Source organism: Hipposideros armiger, unplaced genomic scaffold (genome assembly GCF_001890085.2).
Source record: "Hipposideros armiger isolate ML-2016 unplaced genomic scaffold, ASM189008v1 scaffold_746, whole genome shotgun sequence".
Classification (NCBI taxonomy): Eukaryota; Metazoa; Chordata; class Mammalia; order Chiroptera; family Hipposideridae; genus Hipposideros; species Hipposideros armiger.
In genome coordinates this window covers 319,455-338,337 of record NW_017732096.1, presented here as the reverse complement: position 1 = coordinate 338,337, position 18,883 = coordinate 319,455, and the positions used below count along the sequence as shown (strand labels likewise).

The window sequence follows — 18,883 nt, the reverse complement described above, 5'->3', positions numbered from 1 at the left end:
AATTATTCATTATTAAGCTTCCCCCCACCCGTTTTCTGTTGTCAACCTTTCCATACCACACTGCCCCCTATGCTGGGCTATAAACTCAATAGAGCAACAGGCCAGGTGCACTAATTCTAGCGGAGTACAGGCCCCCAAACACAGAAATTTGTTTTACACTCAAGGCCGGACGGAGGACTGGCGCCACCACCACCAGCGACAAACAGGCTGGGGTCCAGAGAGGCTGCAGACCGCGCCCAGGTCCTTAGTTTTAGTCAAGGCCCACGTTCAGGCCAGGCGAGGAGAGACGAGAAGGTTATTCTTTCGCGGCAACCTGGCCACGGCGGCAGCCCAGAAGAAAAGCTCAGAGTCGCGGTAACAGCGCACACAATAAACCCTAAAATTCCCTCCTCAGCCGGTTAAACGCACTTACTCGAGCGAAGTAATGCCAAGACACAAGGCCGACACCGGCAACAGGAAGGGCTCCCTCTGTCCTCCAGCCCCAGGCGCGGGCGGTGACGACGTCTGGGCCGCGCCGCCGAGAGCGAAGGCCCCGCGCCAGGCCACGAGCCCGGTTCACAGAGCGCGCGCTCCCGGCAGGGGCGGGGCTGCGGGGCTGCGGAGCGGCGCCGCCTTTAAGCGTCACCGGCGAAGCTCCGCTTTTGGACCCGGGGGTTTGAACATGTCGCGCCTAAAGGGAGTGTCCGAGCGGGATCCCCGAGCGGGTTTCAAAGCTGAACCGAGAGACTGCGGTGCCTCAGTACCCCAGGGGCTGTTAAAGGCGGCGAGGAAGAGCGGCCAGTTAAACTTGTCGGGTCGGAACCTCAGTGAAGGTAAGATCCCGAGGTACGACCCGATTGTGCGTCCTTTCAGAAAGCACTGGCTCCTGGTAGCCTCCCTTCCTCTGGCTTGGCCTTGGCCATCTTTGCCTCAGCCCCCTCGCCAGGATCCCTGTGCTCTAATTCAGGCAGTCATCACATTTCCACTGGCTCCCGTCAGCCGGGTTTGGTTACCACTTTCGCTCCAGGAATCTCTGGTGAAGGAACGGACCCTGTTGGGAAAAGGACCAAAATTTAAACGGGGCGTTTTCTCGGATCCCCGCAGTCTATGCGATAAATAACATAATGTGTGACTAAATTAGCTATCAAATGATGGGCAAATACTTTGTTTCTTTGGCCCTCATTTTCCCCCTCTTAATTTGACCTCTTCGGGCACTTACCAACGCTAAAATTCTATATTTTATCCGCTCCTTTGTGAATTTAGAATTTAGACTGTTCCCTGTAAAGACTTTTTGTGCAACAGGGCAGAGTACTACATACAAGGAATAATGAGCACATCTCCTAAATTGAGGATTAGGATAGATGCCATGACGAGTGAATTTGGGGCCATCCTGAAAAACCTACTAAAGATCAACAAGCACAAATCTGGATATCATGAATGAATAATAGCCAGATGATTTTCTGATTATCTGTTGTATAAGGGAGATAGTGGGAAGTGGGGGTGGGGGTGGGGGGTAGAGAATATAGCATTCTTCTTGTAATGTTTTCCTCTACTTAATAGTCAGGTTTTAGGCTATCTGGGATTAAAACCTTCCATTTTCCTTCTAATGATTGCTTTTTTATTGTGTTGTGTATAGACTGGACCAAACAAATACTTGCTGAATGAATGAAAGGATATATGTTAAATAATAAATGTTTGTTTTATACTCCCCAAGTCTTTCCTCTTTCATGTTTATGCAGTCATATAAATGCATTTGTTAAGTGCAGTCATGTCCATTGTTTCTTATTGGAAAACTAGTATCTAGCATTTTATTTTGGTGTATATAACAAAAAGCAGTTAAAATTCTGTTTTCTTAGATGGTGGTTTCCTTGAAACAATTCTTAACAGGAGCTTTAAGAGCAGTGAAACATTTTATTAACCCAGTAGGGTTGTTAACTGGTACTCAGTACAGATTAACTTTCACCTGTAACTGAAATCTGGGTACTTTTGAGGGTTTTTAGATACCTTTTCATTTTATAGGCCATAGTTCTTTAGTGAAAATATCATTTATTCTTCTTTATAAAAGCATTGTCTACTATAGAAAAAGATTTTATAGAAAGCATAAAAGTCAAAATGACCATCTGGGGTTAATCACTGTTGATATTTTGGAGGTTTTTCTATAGCTTTCTGTCTGAATATGTATGTATAATTTGCCTTCTATATTATTTTTAACAAATTTAGGATTATACAAAGCCCAGATTTTCTGATTTTATTTGTATATTTTTCAGTGTCACTTGAAAAATCTAATTATTTTTAATGACTGTAATATCCCATATAATTCTATGACTACTATAATTTACTTAACATCTAAATATTGTTGACAGTTTTAAAGTCATCATTCTGGGTGTCAGTTCTATAACTTAGAAAGGTATGCCCAAACAAAATAACTGTTAATACCCAACTTCAAAGAAGACTATTAGAAATAATCTGGAAATTTTAAGCGACAACTCTTTCTATGAATAGCAGCATAAGAATATATCATCGTTTGGTTCAGTGTAGATATTGCAGCTTTTTCACTGGACCAGATAAAATGATGGAGTTGAAAAGGAGTTATTACTTGTTGCCTTATGGTTGCATGATCCTAGCAGAACAGTAGTGTAGGAATGTTTTGGAGTGATCCTTCAAAAACTGAATGAAAGCAAAAGGTGCCAGAATTTGGAACAAAAGAATGCTGTAAATTCTAAAGGAAACCAAACTGTTAAGCTGACAGGAAAATTGGCAAGTGGATAATTTATTAAACAAGCCAATTACATTAGTTTAGAAAGCATATTATTTGAAAGGGAAATATGGGTGTAAGGCTACCCTCTTATATTGAAGAGAGTAGTTTGGTTAAGTGTCCATTTGTGGAATTATGTAAATAGGTCTAGGGCTTCTAGACCTCAAGATAGCATGCCTTCTGTTTTAGGGTAATGCGAATTTGCTGTATGTAGTATGTACAGTTTGTTATGACAGGATAAAAAGTATAACATAAACAATATATTTACCAAGGTTTTAAATAACCATCGTCAAATCCATATTAACCATGTTCTACTTTACTATTTAGCTTGACTCTGTATTTTGACTACTGGCTGTCTTAATGAAATTTACTATGAATGACATTCTAAACAGCTAATAAGAATTAGCAAAGTATCTAGATTTTAATAATAATTCCAGACAGAAACTAAACTGAGTAGATCATAAAAACAAGCTAATTCTTAAGCAATTTTTAGAAATGAAAGTAAGAGGAAGGTGCCTTGATCTATATATAATGGCAGAATCTTGAGGTGAACATTTAATTTTTAGTATACTAAAATCCAGGGAAGCCTACTTTTTTGGATTATAAAACAAGGAACTAGATAGTTTATTGTAAATCCCATTTTTATTTCTAGATCTGTTAAAATAATTCTAAACTTTAATGTCTCAATCTCTTGAGATATATACAAGTATGTCAAGTTATTACCAATGCCAAAGTGTTAATAAATCAGTGCAAATTTAAACATATTCCTATATTGTCGTATTCACTCACTTAACATTTTAATATGTTTTCTTGAGTAGGAAAGGAAATGTGTTAGCTAACAAGTGAATGTCATCTGTCATAGATACTGTCATAGGGAAAACGCAGATTGGGAAGAATGGAATGCTGGACATATAATAAGAGCTATATATTTAATTTTATGAGTTCACCAAATTGTTTGCCCCTGGTAATAGGACAGATTCAGTTGCTCTACATTATTACCAATACTTTGTATTGTTACTCTTTTTAACATTAGCCGTTCTTGTTTGTATTGTAGTATCTTCTAGTGGTTTTACATTTCCTGATGACTAGTATTGAGCATCTCTTCAACTGTTCATTAGCAATGTGTATATCTTTTGTCAAGTGTTCAGATTTTTTTTGTCTATTTTTTAATTGGGCTTTTTGTCTTACTGAGTTATGATACAAGTTCTTCTCAGATTTTTATATTGATTATCTAATATATTCTCCCAGTCTGAGGCTTGCCTTATTTTCTTAATTTCTTTAGAAAATTATAAGTTTTAAATTTTGATGAAGTCCCATTTATCAAGTTTTTCTTTTATGATTTGTACTTTTTCTGTACTAAAAAATTTTTATCTATTCCGATTCCCTGAAGATTTTCTCCTTTGGGGTTTTTCTCTGTATTTGTTAAGGGCCATGCTACCCGTTGTGGAAGCCTCTACTCACATATGGCTATTTAAGTTTTAATTAACCAAAATTAAGTGAAATAAAAAATTAAGTTTTTCAGTCACTTTAGCTACATTTTTAAGTGTTCAATTACCATATGCAGCTAATGGCTACCACATTGAATAGTACAGACAACAGGATATTTCTATCATTGCAGAAAATTCTATTGGATAGTGCTATTTAAGGGCATTATCTACCCTGTGGGATATATATATATATATATATACATACAGATATATATATATGATATTTGTTTATCCATTTACTTGTTATATATACATAAAATTACTTTCACATATTACATCATTTGTATTTTAAAAATTGGCAGTCTTTTTTATTTTTAATTAACCTTATTGGGGTATAATTTACAAACAGTATGTACACCCATTGTAAGTGTACAGTTCAATGAGTTTTGACTAATATATACAGTTGCGTAACCACTACCACAGTCAAGTTATAGAACATAGCCAACACTTGGAAAGTTCCCTTAGACCCCTGTGTTGTCAGTCTACCCCGCTGCTCCACACAGCTAGTGATCGATCTGCTTTTTGTCAATACAGATTAGTCTCTTCCAGAATGTCATTTAAATGGAATTATACATTGGGATTTTTGTTTTAGGCTTCTTTTGCTTATAATATAATATTTTTGGGGGGGTCATACATGTTATTTATATCAGTAGTTCCTTTTTATTGTCGAATAATAGTCCATTGTATGTATATACCTCAATGTGTTTATCTATTCACCTATTGATAGACATTTGAGTTTTTCTTGTTTTGTGCTATTATGAATAAAACTGCCTTGAGCTATCAAGCACAGTCTCTGTATAGACATATGTTACCATTTCTGTTGAGTATGTCAGGTAAAACAGAACAGCTCCCAGAGTCACATGTGCCTTCCAAATATTCACTGCCAGGGTTTGAATTCCATCTTTGGTACTTACAAGCTGTATAGTTCTGAATAAATTATAATTCTCTCTGTGTCCTATTTTTCTTGTCTATAAAATGGCCAAGTGGCGTGTTGGTTAGGAGTTGGCTTGGGACACCAGCTCTGAGCAGCAGGGCCCCGGTTCGGATCCCACATGAGGGCCAGTGATACTGCCCTCTGCAGCTAAGATGGTGAACAACAGCTTGACCTGGAGCTGGGCTGCTGTGAGTTGTCGGCAACAGCGTAGGCTGCAGTGGAGCTGCAGTGGGCTGCAGTGAGCTATCGTGAGTGGCCGGCAGCCAGTGTGAGCTGCAGTTGGCAGCCAGTGTGAGCTGCAGTGGGCCGCCGTGAGCAGCTGTCCAGTGGCTGATGACTGATCTGTCTCACCCGGGAAGAGCGCAATGATCATACCAACATGAACCAGTGAAGCGACGTCCTCCACAACTAGACTGAAGAACAAAAGGACAGCAACTTGTCTGCTCCCCTTCCCCGATTCCCCAACGCTGTTCCCCTCCCCCAATTCCCGAATAAAATCTTTAAAAAAATAAAATAAAATGAGGATGGTAATACCACCTACCTCACAGGATTACGAGGTTAGTATATTAAAAAATTGCCTGGTGTTTGTTAACGTTATCTATTATTATTACCAGTGCTTTCTCAGACTTAAAATATACTTCTGTTATAAAAGTTATAACACTACCTTATAAATGTTGATTTCCATGCCTTCTGTTATTCTCTTAGCATAATGCTAGAGTCCATTCATTATTTGTCTTGTTTATGTACCATGATGTGCTGTGCAGAGTACATATAAGTAGATACAGTTGAATGAAAATAAAAGTGGGATCTATATAAAATATCACGTATTCTGATTTTGAATAAAATTAACTTTTACTCTATTGCAATTCATTGCTCTTTGTTTGACTTATTTAAGTGTTTTGTTTTAATGTTTTAGCAATTGTTTTTCAGTAGATAAACTTGATAGCTGTTATAAAAGTATGTCGCTTAATATCTTCTTGTTTCTTTCTTTCTTTCTCTCTCTTTTTTTTTTTTTTTTGGTTGGTCTGTTTGTGGTGGAAATAGTGCCTCAGTGTGTCTGGAGAATAAATACGGATATCCCTGAGGAAGCTAATCAGAATCTTTCATTTGGTGCTACTGAACGATGGTGGGAGCAGACAGATTTGACCAAGCTAATCATATCCAACAATAAACTTCATTCACTTACAGATGACCTCCGACTCCTTCCTGCACTTACTGTTCTTGATGTAAGTTGACTGATTATAGATAGGGGTCATTAATTGAAAAGACTAAATCTAAATTTAGACTTTGATAAGCAGAAAACCCATGTTCAATTGGTAGAATGCAAGGAAGAATAACAAGTTATCATTAGGCATGCATAATGTTTAGAACATGAGGCTTCAAATTCTGACTCTGCCATTGGATAGCTGTGTAACTTTGGGAAAGTTACTTCTTTGTGCCTCAGTTTCTACACCTATAACCCAGGACTCAGACTACTATCTATTTTTTAAAATTGTTCTTAGAATTAAATGAATTCTAACTCATTTCTCATTTGAGGTTGAAATTCCACTCAGTGAGGTGAAGGTTTTTTTTTTTTTAATTGTAATATTTAATATTCATGATTTCTGAACAGCAGTTTGGTCAGTTTCAAATTCCTTTTTCTATTCTATACACAGAGCAAATCTCCAATAGCCCAACTCGATGCTATTAGAACAGGATTATTGTTGAAGAATTTTGATTTATATATGGTTAATTATAAGACTAAGATATTGACTGTCTTTTAATAACTTTTAGATACATGACAATCAGCTGACATCCCTTCCCACTGCTATAAGAGAATTAGAAAATCTTCAGAAACTTAATGTCAGGTAAAATGTAAACTTATTTATTTCAATATTGATAGTATTAGAGTATAAATCTAATATTCTTTAATTTTTTTTCTAACACTAAAATATTTTTGTATTATCTCAGAAAGTGGTTAATGCAGATAAGAATTGTAAGTTTTAATTCTCAAATTATTTATATTTTTTTTGTTTTGGAATTAATTGCCTACATGTTTTACAAATTTAAAGCCAGTTGATTTTTTAAAAACACTTTTTCGTTTGTTTTTTATGAAACAATTTTTTATTTTTTTATTGGGGAATTGGTGGAAGAAGGAACAGAGAAGTTGCTGTCTTTTTGTTCTTCAGTCTAGTTGTGGAGGACGTTGCTTCACTGGCCCAAGTTGGCACCATAATTGGGCTCTTCCCAGGAGAGGTAGATCAGTCGCCGGCTTCTGGACGGCCGCTCACGGAGGCTTGAGGGCCGCTCACACTGGCTGCTGGCAACACACGGTAGCCCATGGCAACCCACTGCAGCAGGGGCTGCAGCCTACACTGTCGCTGGCGACTCACGGCTACCCAGCTCCTGGCTGAGCTGCTGCTCAGCATCTTAGCTGTAGAGGGCAGTGTCACTGGCCCTCATATGTGGGATCTGAACCGGGGCCCTCTGGTGTCCCAAGCTAACTCCTAACCAACGTGCCACTCAGCCAGCCCTATGAAACAATTTTAAGTAGTTATTTTAGAAAACATGTTTGTTGCTATCTCAAGTTTTAAGTTACTTTATTCTAAAAAATATCTGAGTGTGAAGTAATAGGTAGAAATTTAAAACAATTATTTCATTAATGATGAAAAATGTGATAGTTTTGATATTAGTGGTTTTTAACGTTTTCTGAGGACTCTGGGGTTGGTTCTATGGACATGGCTCTGGTGCTCATTGATAGGTACATGGGAGGCCAGGGGGCTAAGGCTCTTGCTAACACCCTTTGCCCTTCATTACACATCCAGACTTTCAAAAATAACTGCCTTCTATGTTATATACACGAATTATGGAGAATGGATTAGGGAAGATTTCATTTAGGAGAAAAAATGAAAATGTTTAAGTATTCAAAGCATAGTTTGAAAACTATGGTTTATAAATAGATATGGTTACAGATCTATCTATAGTATAGTGAAGTCTCAGTTTTCTGAAAGCATGTTAAACTGGGAAAACAGTACCTGAAATAACAGTTGTCATGAAAAACTTAAAATGACCATAAGTCAACAAAAATATTTGTACATAGAAAGGTGCTCATTGTTTAGAACTACATTAGAACTTCTTCGCCTTACAAGTCGAAGGCATGGATGTGACCTGTGGAGGCAAGAATAGGGAGGATTGAGAGGAAGTCGTGAGGGACTATGGAGTGGGTATGGCTTTAGCTTCCAACACTGAAGAGTATGAGCATTAGGATGGAAAAACAGATGAGGAAAGGAAATGGAGCAACTGTATAGCAGAATGGCATCTCTGCCCAACAAGATCCCTGTCAAATGTACAAAGATTTCAATTACATAATCAACAATAGGAGCCAATTTTTGACAATTTTTAGTGGTTCTTATTTTAGAACATATCTTTTGGCATTTTTGTTCCAACTCGTTTTATTTTAATATAATTTAAAGTTATTGTTAGTCCCTTATATTTTCCATTTCCCTGTCATTTGTTAAGTAATTGTATATGGCATGAAAATAGGGTGGAATTCCTAAGTGAATAGTTATGTTGAGATTAAACTGGAAACAAGTTAATTCAACTCTTAATTAGGGAGTGTATCATCCTCAGTGACTTGGGACTTCTCTTAAGCTGAAGAATTGAATAGAAGGACTGAGCTGAAAAGTTAAGACTAAGTACAAAGAAAACTAGCGTTTCATTTTACTTTGAAATGAACATGCCCGGCCCTCAGATAGGAATAGCTATTTTTATCTTGAGTGCTAAGTTTATAATAACCCCCATGTAAGATGTCACTCCATTGTCGTGTATGTGTGCACTCTTTGTCAAAATTCTAAAACTCAGATATAGTATAAAATATTAAGTGTCCATTGTGTCCTTTCACATTACATGTAAAATCAAAGTTGATTATAAGGAAGAAATCAGAAGTTCACAAATTATTTGTTTGGTTAAAACCTTTATTTGTTGTTTTTCTTTGAAACCCTCAATCTGATTACTTTAGATTACTATTTTATTTTTTTATTTTTTATTTTTCTTTCATCTCAGGGCCTTGTGGACCATAGTTAAGGATTATGGCTTTTCTCTGAGTGAAATGGGGAGGCATTGGGTTGGGGCATTATAACAGAGATATGACATTCTCTGACTTGTAAGTGGATCACTGTGGCAACTGTGTTGAGAAGGGGAGCGAAGACAGAAGAATGAAATTAGTTCAGTAACCAGGTGATAGAAGATGACAGCTTGAGCCAGGATAACAGCACAGGAAGTGGCAAGAACTTTTTAACTTCTGGATATATTTTGAAGGTTGAGCCCATGAGATTTCCTGTGGATTAAATGGGGGGTATGAGAGAGAAGAGTGAAGGATACCTTTAAGATTTCTAGCAGGAGCCCTAGAGGAATGTTATTTGTTTTGAGTGCATGGAAGGATTACATATAGAGCAGCTCTGATGAATAAGACTTCGGTTTGTCTTTCCCCCGCCCCAAAAAACGTCAATGTAGAAATTCGTTATTTGAGCCTGGAGTTTAGGATCATGATTTGGACTGGAGATATAAATTTGCAAGTTGTAGGCATCAGATGGTATTTACAATCATTTGAGTGTAGGAGGTCACCAAATGAGAGAGGATAGATAGAGAAGAAAAGAGAAACAAGGACTGAACACTGGGTCATTTCAAGGTAGGGGCCTAGAAGAGAAGGAATCAATAAGAGATGGAGAAGGAGTGACCAGTGTGAGATAGTAGAAAATCAAGAGAATTTGTTGTCCTTGAAATGTTCCAAGGAGAATGAGTTCCAGAATTTGGGACCTGCTGGGATAAGGCAAAATAGTTGCATTGATTGCAGTCATTTTCTAAACTTTTGGTATTAAATGCCCAAGAGGGGAAATGTAGCATGGAGTGTAGTGTCTCTGGAAACACTGGCCTATTCCCTTTTCAAATTGTGTCCTGAAGGGACCATCGTACACTGGAACATATTTTGGGAAATGCTCAATTTGAAGATAAATGCTTTCGTATCTAATCTAATTGGGTTATTGACATGTTCAGTGTGCTGGTAATTCTGAAGGCATTTTGAGTTGTTTAAATTCTCTAGAAACCCAAGGATTATTTTATTATTCAATTCTAGCTCTGTAAGGCAGAAGGATCTGCCTTCTGGAGTAAATTAGGAGGGTGAAATCCTTGTCAGCTGCCCTTAGAAAGTGATGGAAATTTTCTAAACCCTGAGATTACTATTTTAATGTGTGTGTACTTTTAGGATATGAAGTTTGATAAGTATTTAAAATTAGTAATCATATTTCATATTTTTAATGAGCCCAGGTAGTTAGCAAAAATGCCTTTATAAATATTTAATATGTTGTCACCAAATTATTCCGCATTTATTTTATTGATCAATAGCCATAACAAACTGAAAATACTCCCTGAAGAAATTACAAATCTAAGAAACCTGAAGGGCTTGTATCTCCAACATAATGAGCTAACTTGCATACCAGAGGGATTTGAACAACTTTTTAACTTAGAAGATTTGGTAAGTTGTGATTTTCCAGTTTTTATGTAATTTCAGGCTGGTGGGAGTTTTCATCAGACTGAGAATTCAACTATATGATTGAAATCATGAAAACATGGACAGCTGATTAATGACTAGATTATCAGAAACTGCATTTCAATTAGATTGCTAAATTATTAATTGTAAATTTGTTTTTCCTATGTTTTCTATGAAATCACCTTAGGTTTTAATTTAAGAATAGAGTTTGAGAAATGGGTGATGAGGATGACTTTGTTATTCAGAAGCTTTTATGGCTTACTTAGCAAAATAGAGGAAAAGTGTCTTTAGCATATATCAATTCATTTTCTAAACCCATTCTACTCCCTCCTTTACAGCCTCTATAGCCCTCTCTCCTCTAAGTACCCAGGTAATCCCTTTAAGGCCTGCCTTTTCTTTTCTAGTTTTCAAAAAAAAAATGCCCAAATTACCTGACAAATTTGTATTACATCTGTGTCACATGTAAAACAATTATAAGTATTATTTTAATCATATTATTAAGTATATAAAAACAATAGGTACTTGGCTTTGTGCTTTACATATGACAAGTTAGACAGTTTTATCCCCTACTACAGATAGCAAACTAGGCTTATAAAAAACAAGTAACTTATCAGAAGTCATTCAACTAATAAGTAAGGAATTCAGGATTTTAACAAAAGTCAATTTGACTTCAAAGTGTATCTTTTTTTTTTTTCCCCCTACTTCACCTCTGAAGTAGTAAGATTCCACTGTAAGGTATTCTGTTTGAAAGATTAGTTATTTTAGATCAGATGTTCTAATACATAATCTCTTCTCCACATAGTTATCTCATGTTCTTATTCTTTTCCCTATTACGTGTTTTGAAAAACTCATTTATGTCATTTTAGCCTTAAAGTTTACATTTCATTAAAGGAAAAATTACTTTTTTTTTTCCAGATACATCCTCCTTAGTATTTTCCTTATCTGCACAAGTGTTTGAAATAAAAATATATACTCCCTTCAACTATTCCTTCAGTATTTGTCTTTCAATCTGATCATAATTAGAAATAAGGTTTGGAAAGTAAAGGTAGAGGTAGATAAAATGAATGGCAAAAGAGGGCGCCATAAAATTTTCTTATAAAATTTAATGATAGAACTAGCAATTGAGGTTTTTGTTTTTGTTTTAAGAGTATTTGAAGTAGGCACGAAACCTTCTAATAAACTACAGCAGTTCTCAGTTGTTGCCCCTTTATGGTTCCCAGGTTCCAGGTAGCATAATGAATGGATGTTTCAGTTGAGAATTGTGTTCTTAAGGACTCTGTATCAAGTAAACCATAATGTGAGCAAAAATATATTAAAACATTAAAAGTATAAGCATCTGTAATAATTTACGCTAATAATATTTGTTATTGGGTTGTCGGAAAAGTCATGACGCATTTTTGCAATGAAAAACAGAAAAAAATACGTCATGACTTTTCCGACAACCCAATAGTTATATAAAAACTTCCTATATAATGGTACTAAATAAATATTGAAGAAATGACAGCATAAATATTGATTAATTTATATGTAACATATGTATGCTTTATATCTAATTTAATTATTAACTATAATAATTAAATGTATAACTTTATTAGTAATTCTATTGATTTGGGTTCTTTAAAATGTCTTAAGAATTTGTGAATTAATATCTTCTCTTTGTCAGAAACTTTTATTTTTAAACTTTTTATTTTGGAATAATTTCAGATTCATAGAAATGTTGTGAAGGTATTACAGAGCGCTTCCTTCCCAGATTCCCTTTACCCAATTTTCCTTAGTGTTAACATTTTACATACCCATGGGACAGTCGTAAAAACTAAGAAATAAACATTAGTACATTACTAACTAAACTACAGACTTTATTAAGATTTTCCTAGTTTTTCCACTAATGTCCTTTTTTTTTGTTCCAGGATCCAGTCCAGAATACTACATTGCATTTAGTGTCAGTAACTTTTGATATTATGCAATATTTATTTTTAGTAATCTGTTAACCTTAGAATTTAGAGTATTGGAGTTGTCGATTATTATGTTGTGTGAATGTTTTTTTTAATGCTGATGTAGCATTTTAACCTTTTTCTGTTTTCTTTAACTAGAGTTAGAGAATCCAGTTGTTTAATAAAATTAGACTAACGGAAAGTCTTCAGAAAGCAGTTCCTTTAAGTTATTTTTTACTTATCCATTGTTGCCACTGGCTCTACCTAACAGTTTGCTGATAGCTTACGGGATACTTAAATCAAATTCAAATTTTATAAGAAGAATTATCTGATTTATAACACGGTCTTTTAAAGGGAGTTTCAAAAAAAAGTTCTCTCATTAGTGTTTAAAGAAGAAACAGAAACAGTGACTTAAAGGAACATCAAGGTGTAGAGATTAATCAGGCAAGCTTGTATGAATGGAAAGTAGACTTCCGGACTTAAAGTAGACTTGCTTCGGTTAGCAGAAGAATCAAAGGAATACTTTTTCTTCAAAAATTAAAATGTCAATTTTTTTTCAGGTTTATTTTTCTTTCAAGAATTTTTCTGTCTTGCAAAGATATTTTTCATTTCATATTACATATACCCCCTAAAGTTTGCCCAATTTATTGTAGGTACTCCATATATATTGGATAAATATATTGATGTTTTTATTGAAAACAGGAGGCAATATATAGTATGACTTACTGGTACTATGAATAGAAGCCTTTACATGAAGCATTTCTGAGGTCAGAATTCATTCTAATTCCTCTCTGCTATATTAGTTGATACATAGTAGACCCACAGAATATTGAGGTAATGAATGATGATATATGAAGTTGTCAGTAAATGAGAGCTGCAGAACGTGTCACCTCTGAAATAGTTGTTTTAATGTTTCAATTTCTACAAAGTTCTAAAATACCCTTTAGGGATTATTTATTTATTCGTTCATGCATTCACTCTGTCGTTCTGTTTTTAAAGGATCTTTCAAATAATCGTCTTACAACTGTTCCTGCTAGTTTTTCTTCTCTATCCAGTCTGGTGCGGCTCAATCTTTCCAGTAATCAGCTGAAGAGTTTGCCGGCAGAAATAAGTGGAATGAAAAGTAAATCTTCTCTAATTAAAAAAAAAATACATAAATTTGAAGTTGATCCAAATGATGTTTAGAAAAATAAATTTTAATACAGTTATTACACAGAAGTAAAATAATAGATTTTATGGTGGTAAATGCAAACAATAGAAACTCGTTAGATTTTCTCCAGGCTATTATTGTCTAGCAACTTCCCATACAATTAAACCAAAAAGATACTTTGGCATATCAAAAATAAAATAAAATATGATTATGAATAGTGATTAAGTTACATAGCTGAGAAATTAAGGTTTTGAGCTATGCTATATTTTCATTCATTCATTCAATATTCACTCCGAGGTTATTTCCCTTTGGTAGGTGATTCTACCTATGATACATGGTTATGTCATAGCTGTCGCTTCCTCATGGTTCATAATTAATGACAAGTGATAGTCTAGTTTTGCCCAAATTGTGAATCCTTTTTTAAAAAAATTGTTAAAATTCAGTGGTTCTAATACAGTTTACCATTGAACCATCATATTTAAAGTACTGTAGAACTAATATTAAGGAATAAAAATATTAAGGTACATTTCAATACCTTTTAAATAAGTATACTTAATCACCATAGAGTTCTTGATTTAGAGTCCAAATTCATTATAGTGATATTTTGTTTGTTTGTTTAAAAGCAAACTATTATTATTTCTTGGTGGATGACCCCACACTATGTGTCAGCTGTAACTACTTAACTTATTTAACTTATCCAATTTAACTTATCCAATCTTTTTTGCTAATCATATAAGCCCTCTTCATTTTTTTTAGCCTCCCTTTTGTGGAGGAAGTTATAGAAGTGATTTTGTACAGTTTGTTACGGACCATTTTGAGGTGAATTTGTAAAATTGTGCTGTTTTACTTTTAGATTAATAGTTATTAGTCATTTGTAATAGGAATGCATAAATTAAATCTGCCATAAATCGAATTGACATTTTAGGAGAGCCTTCACTCATGACACCATTAGTTAAGACTTTGCTGTTTTTCAATAAAGGTCTTAGGAAGTAGAGTTCAACATAAAATATGATGTCTGGAGTAAGCATACAAGAAGCATGGATTTTTTTTTTCCCCCATAAATTGAGTGGAAATATCTTGAGATATAGGAACAGATAATAAAACCAATAGAAAAATACTTTGAATTTACATGAATTTTTCTAATATACTATAATAAATAATTAAGGATCAGATGCTTTCTGTTCTTCAGACATGACAGTGATACTTTTAAGCTGTCACCAGTAGTTATTTCGCTATTAATGCCTAGATCCTAAGAACAATATCTAACATTTGTATTGTTCTTTATGACTCAAAATGCTTTTACATGTAAAGTTTTACCATCACAACAGTTGTATAAGTTAGGGGAGATGCGTATTATTTACATTTTAACAATTCATGAACCTAGGCTTAGAAATTATGTTAACTTATAGAGCCACGGCTTGACTCCTCGTACTCCATCCTCACTGCTTTTCCACTACATACTGCTTGTATTCTCAGTCAGTGCTCTTAGATGCAAACTATTGTGAAAACTATAGTCTCTTAAGTTGTTTATAGACTCTACTGGATTTGGGGTGGGTCAGATTGTGAATTTTTTTCTCAGTGCTCTAGCCGAATAATACATAAATTCTTATATTATTAGTTGAAAGTGGTACTATTGTATTTGTTTTGAAAAGCAGTTATCTTCTTTAAACACTGAAAGAAGTGGTCTAAGGTATAAGTTATAAAATGCATATAGCCTATTCAAAGTAGAGGGTTGAGTGAATTATGAAAAATTGTGGATGTGATAAGTGGAACAATCTGTATTATGGATTAGGGAGGAAACTACTTATTGAAGTCTTAAGGGAAGAAAGACCTTTACTTTTTTCCATTTTTGTTTTCTGTTCTGCTTTTTAAGAAAGAAAGGTCCAGGAGGTAAGAGAGATGCTGCAAGTTAGAACATCTTGTCAAGAATGTCAGCTAAGGTGTTAGAGAAAGCATGTAATTAAAAAAAAAAAATAGAAGAAAGGAAGTATAGAAGACAGAGTGAGAGAGGCAGTATAGTTGGATGAAAAATAGGAGAGAATACATAAAAATCCAAGGCTTTTTGACAGAAAGTAAACTTGCCTATTTTAAATACAGATGTGTCTAAGCTACTTGATATCCATTCATACAACTAGTAGGCATGCATATTTATATGTTTAACCGCCTTTTTCTTTTTCTTTTTAAAGATGTATAATTACAGTATAATTATGGAGGGAAATCTAATAGTGTATAATTTATATATTTTACAGTACTTAAACAGAGTATTAAGGTACTTTATTTGTAAATCTGTTACAAAGATGACCTGGACTATTTTTAAACTTTAACTTGAATATCAATTCTCTTTAATTATAATTAAATGTAAAAAACCTTACTTAATTCAGTGGTATTCAAGGTTCTTTATTATTATAGCAGTATACAACAGCACAGGTTTATAAGTTCTCATGAGTATACATTCTTTGAATGTTATAATTATAGACCAATATTTTTTCTCTATTATTTTTGTTTTTTCACAAAATATGTATTACAGGATTAAAGCATTTGGATTGTAATTCAAATCTATTGGAAACTATACCTCCTGAATTGGCTGCCATGGAATCACTAGAATTGCTTTATTTGCGGAGGAATAAATTACGTTTTTTACCGGAATTTCCTTCTTGTAAATTATTAAAGGTACTCTTTAGTTGATTATTAAATAGCTATATATTTTCCAAAAGTTAATTATGAAAATGAAATTTTTAATCTTGTTTTATATTGGAAATATATATTGTAGTTACAAGTGCTGTGTTTTTCTTGTATTAGTATTATTCAGAGTTTTAATATGACTAAATACTTTAATGGTATTGTAACAGATATTTTTTTAAAAAGAAATAATCAACTTAAAAAAATAGTAATTTGTTTATTTTACCTGGTGAATATTTTATAATTGGAGAAGTAGTAGATGATGATGCTAACATGGTAAGTTGGGACCATACTGTAGGAGACCTGGAATATGAGAATACCAGGAAACAATATGTATCTAATTCTATAAGTTGTTACCTCTCTTGTTTACCTGGTCATAACCAGGTTACTTTAAAATTAACTACTGTCTTTTGGTTTGAAGTATTTAGCATTCACATTGTCTTTTACATTTGCCGTGCTTTGCTTTCCTTTGTGTATACTTTTATGCATTGGTCTTAAAGAGAGTTTCTTTTAAACAGAATGGTGACAGTGCTAAAAAGAACTGAAAAAGTTATCATTTATACGGTTAATTATCTGATAATTGTACATTCTGTTAATGGGAAATCATATAAGTATATATAATAATCGCTAGTGGAACTGATGAATAACAAACTGATAATATAACTTTTTAACCTGTGTTGATTTATTTTAAAACTTTAATCTTCATCAATATAGTTCTTGGATTTGTATTTTTAATGATTCTATAAATGTAACTACTAAATCAATTCTCTGCTTTGGTTTTGTAAACTTTGAACTTTCTGCTAGGTTAAACCTTTATTTTTAAATTACCAGAAAATTCTTGAAAATTTTCTTATTGCCATTTTTCTTTAACTGCAAGCTAGCTTAAATGTAATTGAAAATTTAAGCACCTTATTAATTAGAAACTTATGTTTTATCCATGTGTTCTTCAGTGATTTGAAATTAAAATTTCTATTTTATTTTCATTTTCTAGTGTAAAATTGAATACAGAAATATACATGATTGACCTTTGGTTTTGTAGGAATTGCATGTAGGTGAAAACCAGATTGAAATGTTAGGGGCAGAACATCTTAAGCATCTGAATTCTATCCTTGTGCTAGACCTGCGGGATAACAAGTTAAAATCTGTTCCAGATGAAATTACACTACTCCAATCATTGGAAAGGCTTGACCTAAGCAATAATGATATTAGTAGGTAAGTTTAAAGATCAAATGAATAAGAAATCATGTCTGTATTTGGTTATAATTCACAAGTTGAAATATTTGTAAAAAGCATGAGATCTTTTTTTCTAAATTAAGTTCAGTAAATGTTTATTGAGCAGGTATCATGTGCAGATGTACAGAGTAATTAGATTTTGTCCTTGGCAGCAAGCTTAACATTACTAATATAGTCAGATGCATTTACAAGTTACTCTAGAACATAAATTCTCAGAAAGCTGCATTTCTATTTGTTTCATTCACTGCTCTATCTCTAACTCCTAAATCAGTGCCTAGATACTTAGGAAGTGCCTGATAAATATTTGTTGGATTTGTTAAATGAATGTAAAGCCGTGGATACAAAATGATTTAGGGGCTTAAGGAAGATATAGGAATCACAATTTATTGAGAGGAATCAGGGCAGACTTTGTGGAAGAAACATTTTTAAATGATCTTTAGGACTGGGACTAGGTTGAGACAAGTTAATAGCCTAGAGCACAGAATTTAAGATACTTTCAGGGTCATGCCTCACTGTAGTCCCACCGTATGATCTTCAAAGGATGACCACGTTTTTCATGTGCACATGTAAGGTGGTCATAATGCTTCACTTGGCAGGAGGAAACTGTACAAACAAAGCTTTGAAAGTTCAGAAAGTTGTGGGGATGTATTCAGAGAACAAGGAATCAAGTTGTGCTGGTAAATAGGGTGCATGTAGGGGTATCGTGAGAATTTAGGGTGTGAAAGAGAAGTCGAGGCCCTGTAGGAGAGGTCCTTGAAGTGCCTGTAAAGAGTCGGTTTTCATTAGTTAAGAGGTGGGTGCTATTAAAGGATTAAAAGTAGAACTAATTTGGTTGTAATGGCATTAAAAAATAAAGTGGTGATAATGGGTTGGATACATTGGATAGGAGTGGTTTTGTAGGTGGGAAATCTAAATAAACTCTATTAGATGAATAATATTTAGCACTAAGAAGCACTTCCTATATCCATTTCACTATATTGACAACTTGGTAGATTTCTCATTTAATAAGTACCTGAACTGTGGTGAAGATGGAAATGGAAAGAAGAGGAAAGATATGAAAATTGTGTTGAGTTAGAATAATTAATACTGGGCCAGCCAAGTGGCGCGATGGTTAAGAACTGGCTTGGGACTCCAGAGGGCCCTGGTTCGGATCCCACATATGAGGGCCAGTGACGCTGCCCTCTACAGCTAAGATGCTGAACAACAGCTCA

At 34.4% G+C, this 18,883-nt stretch overlaps 2 protein-coding genes across 5 annotated transcripts in view; one reads left to right on the top strand and one right to left on the bottom strand.

Moving 5' to 3' along the window:
- The window catches only part of SRSF11 (serine and arginine rich splicing factor 11), a 41,412-nt gene extending 40,895 nt beyond the window's left edge, over window positions 1-517 (bottom strand). For 2 of the 4 annotated variants that reach the window (XM_019628076.1, XM_019628081.1), the window contains exon 1: window positions 413-517. The gene's annotated coding sequence lies outside the window, so the exon portion shown is untranslated. The remainder of the gene's footprint in view (window positions 1-412) is intronic. The other 2 variants (XM_019628080.1, XM_019628078.1) reach the window with 1 other exon arrangement.
- A 100-nt stretch (window positions 518-617) lies between these two features.
- Window positions 618-18,883, top strand: part of LRRC40 (leucine rich repeat containing 40) — a 42,056-nt gene continuing 23,790 nt past the window's right edge. Inside the window, exons 1-7 of the mRNA XM_019628083.1 lie at window positions 618-812; window positions 6,200-6,381; window positions 6,929-7,002; window positions 10,535-10,664; window positions 13,610-13,733; window positions 16,288-16,430; window positions 17,479-17,651. Of these exons, the coding sequence (XP_019483628.1) occupies window positions 662-812; window positions 6,200-6,381; window positions 6,929-7,002; window positions 10,535-10,664; window positions 13,610-13,733; window positions 16,288-16,430; window positions 17,479-17,651 (977 nt within the window). The 5' untranslated portion in view covers window positions 618-661. The remainder of the gene's footprint in view (window positions 813-6,199; window positions 6,382-6,928; window positions 7,003-10,534; window positions 10,665-13,609; window positions 13,734-16,287; window positions 16,431-17,478; window positions 17,652-18,883) is intronic.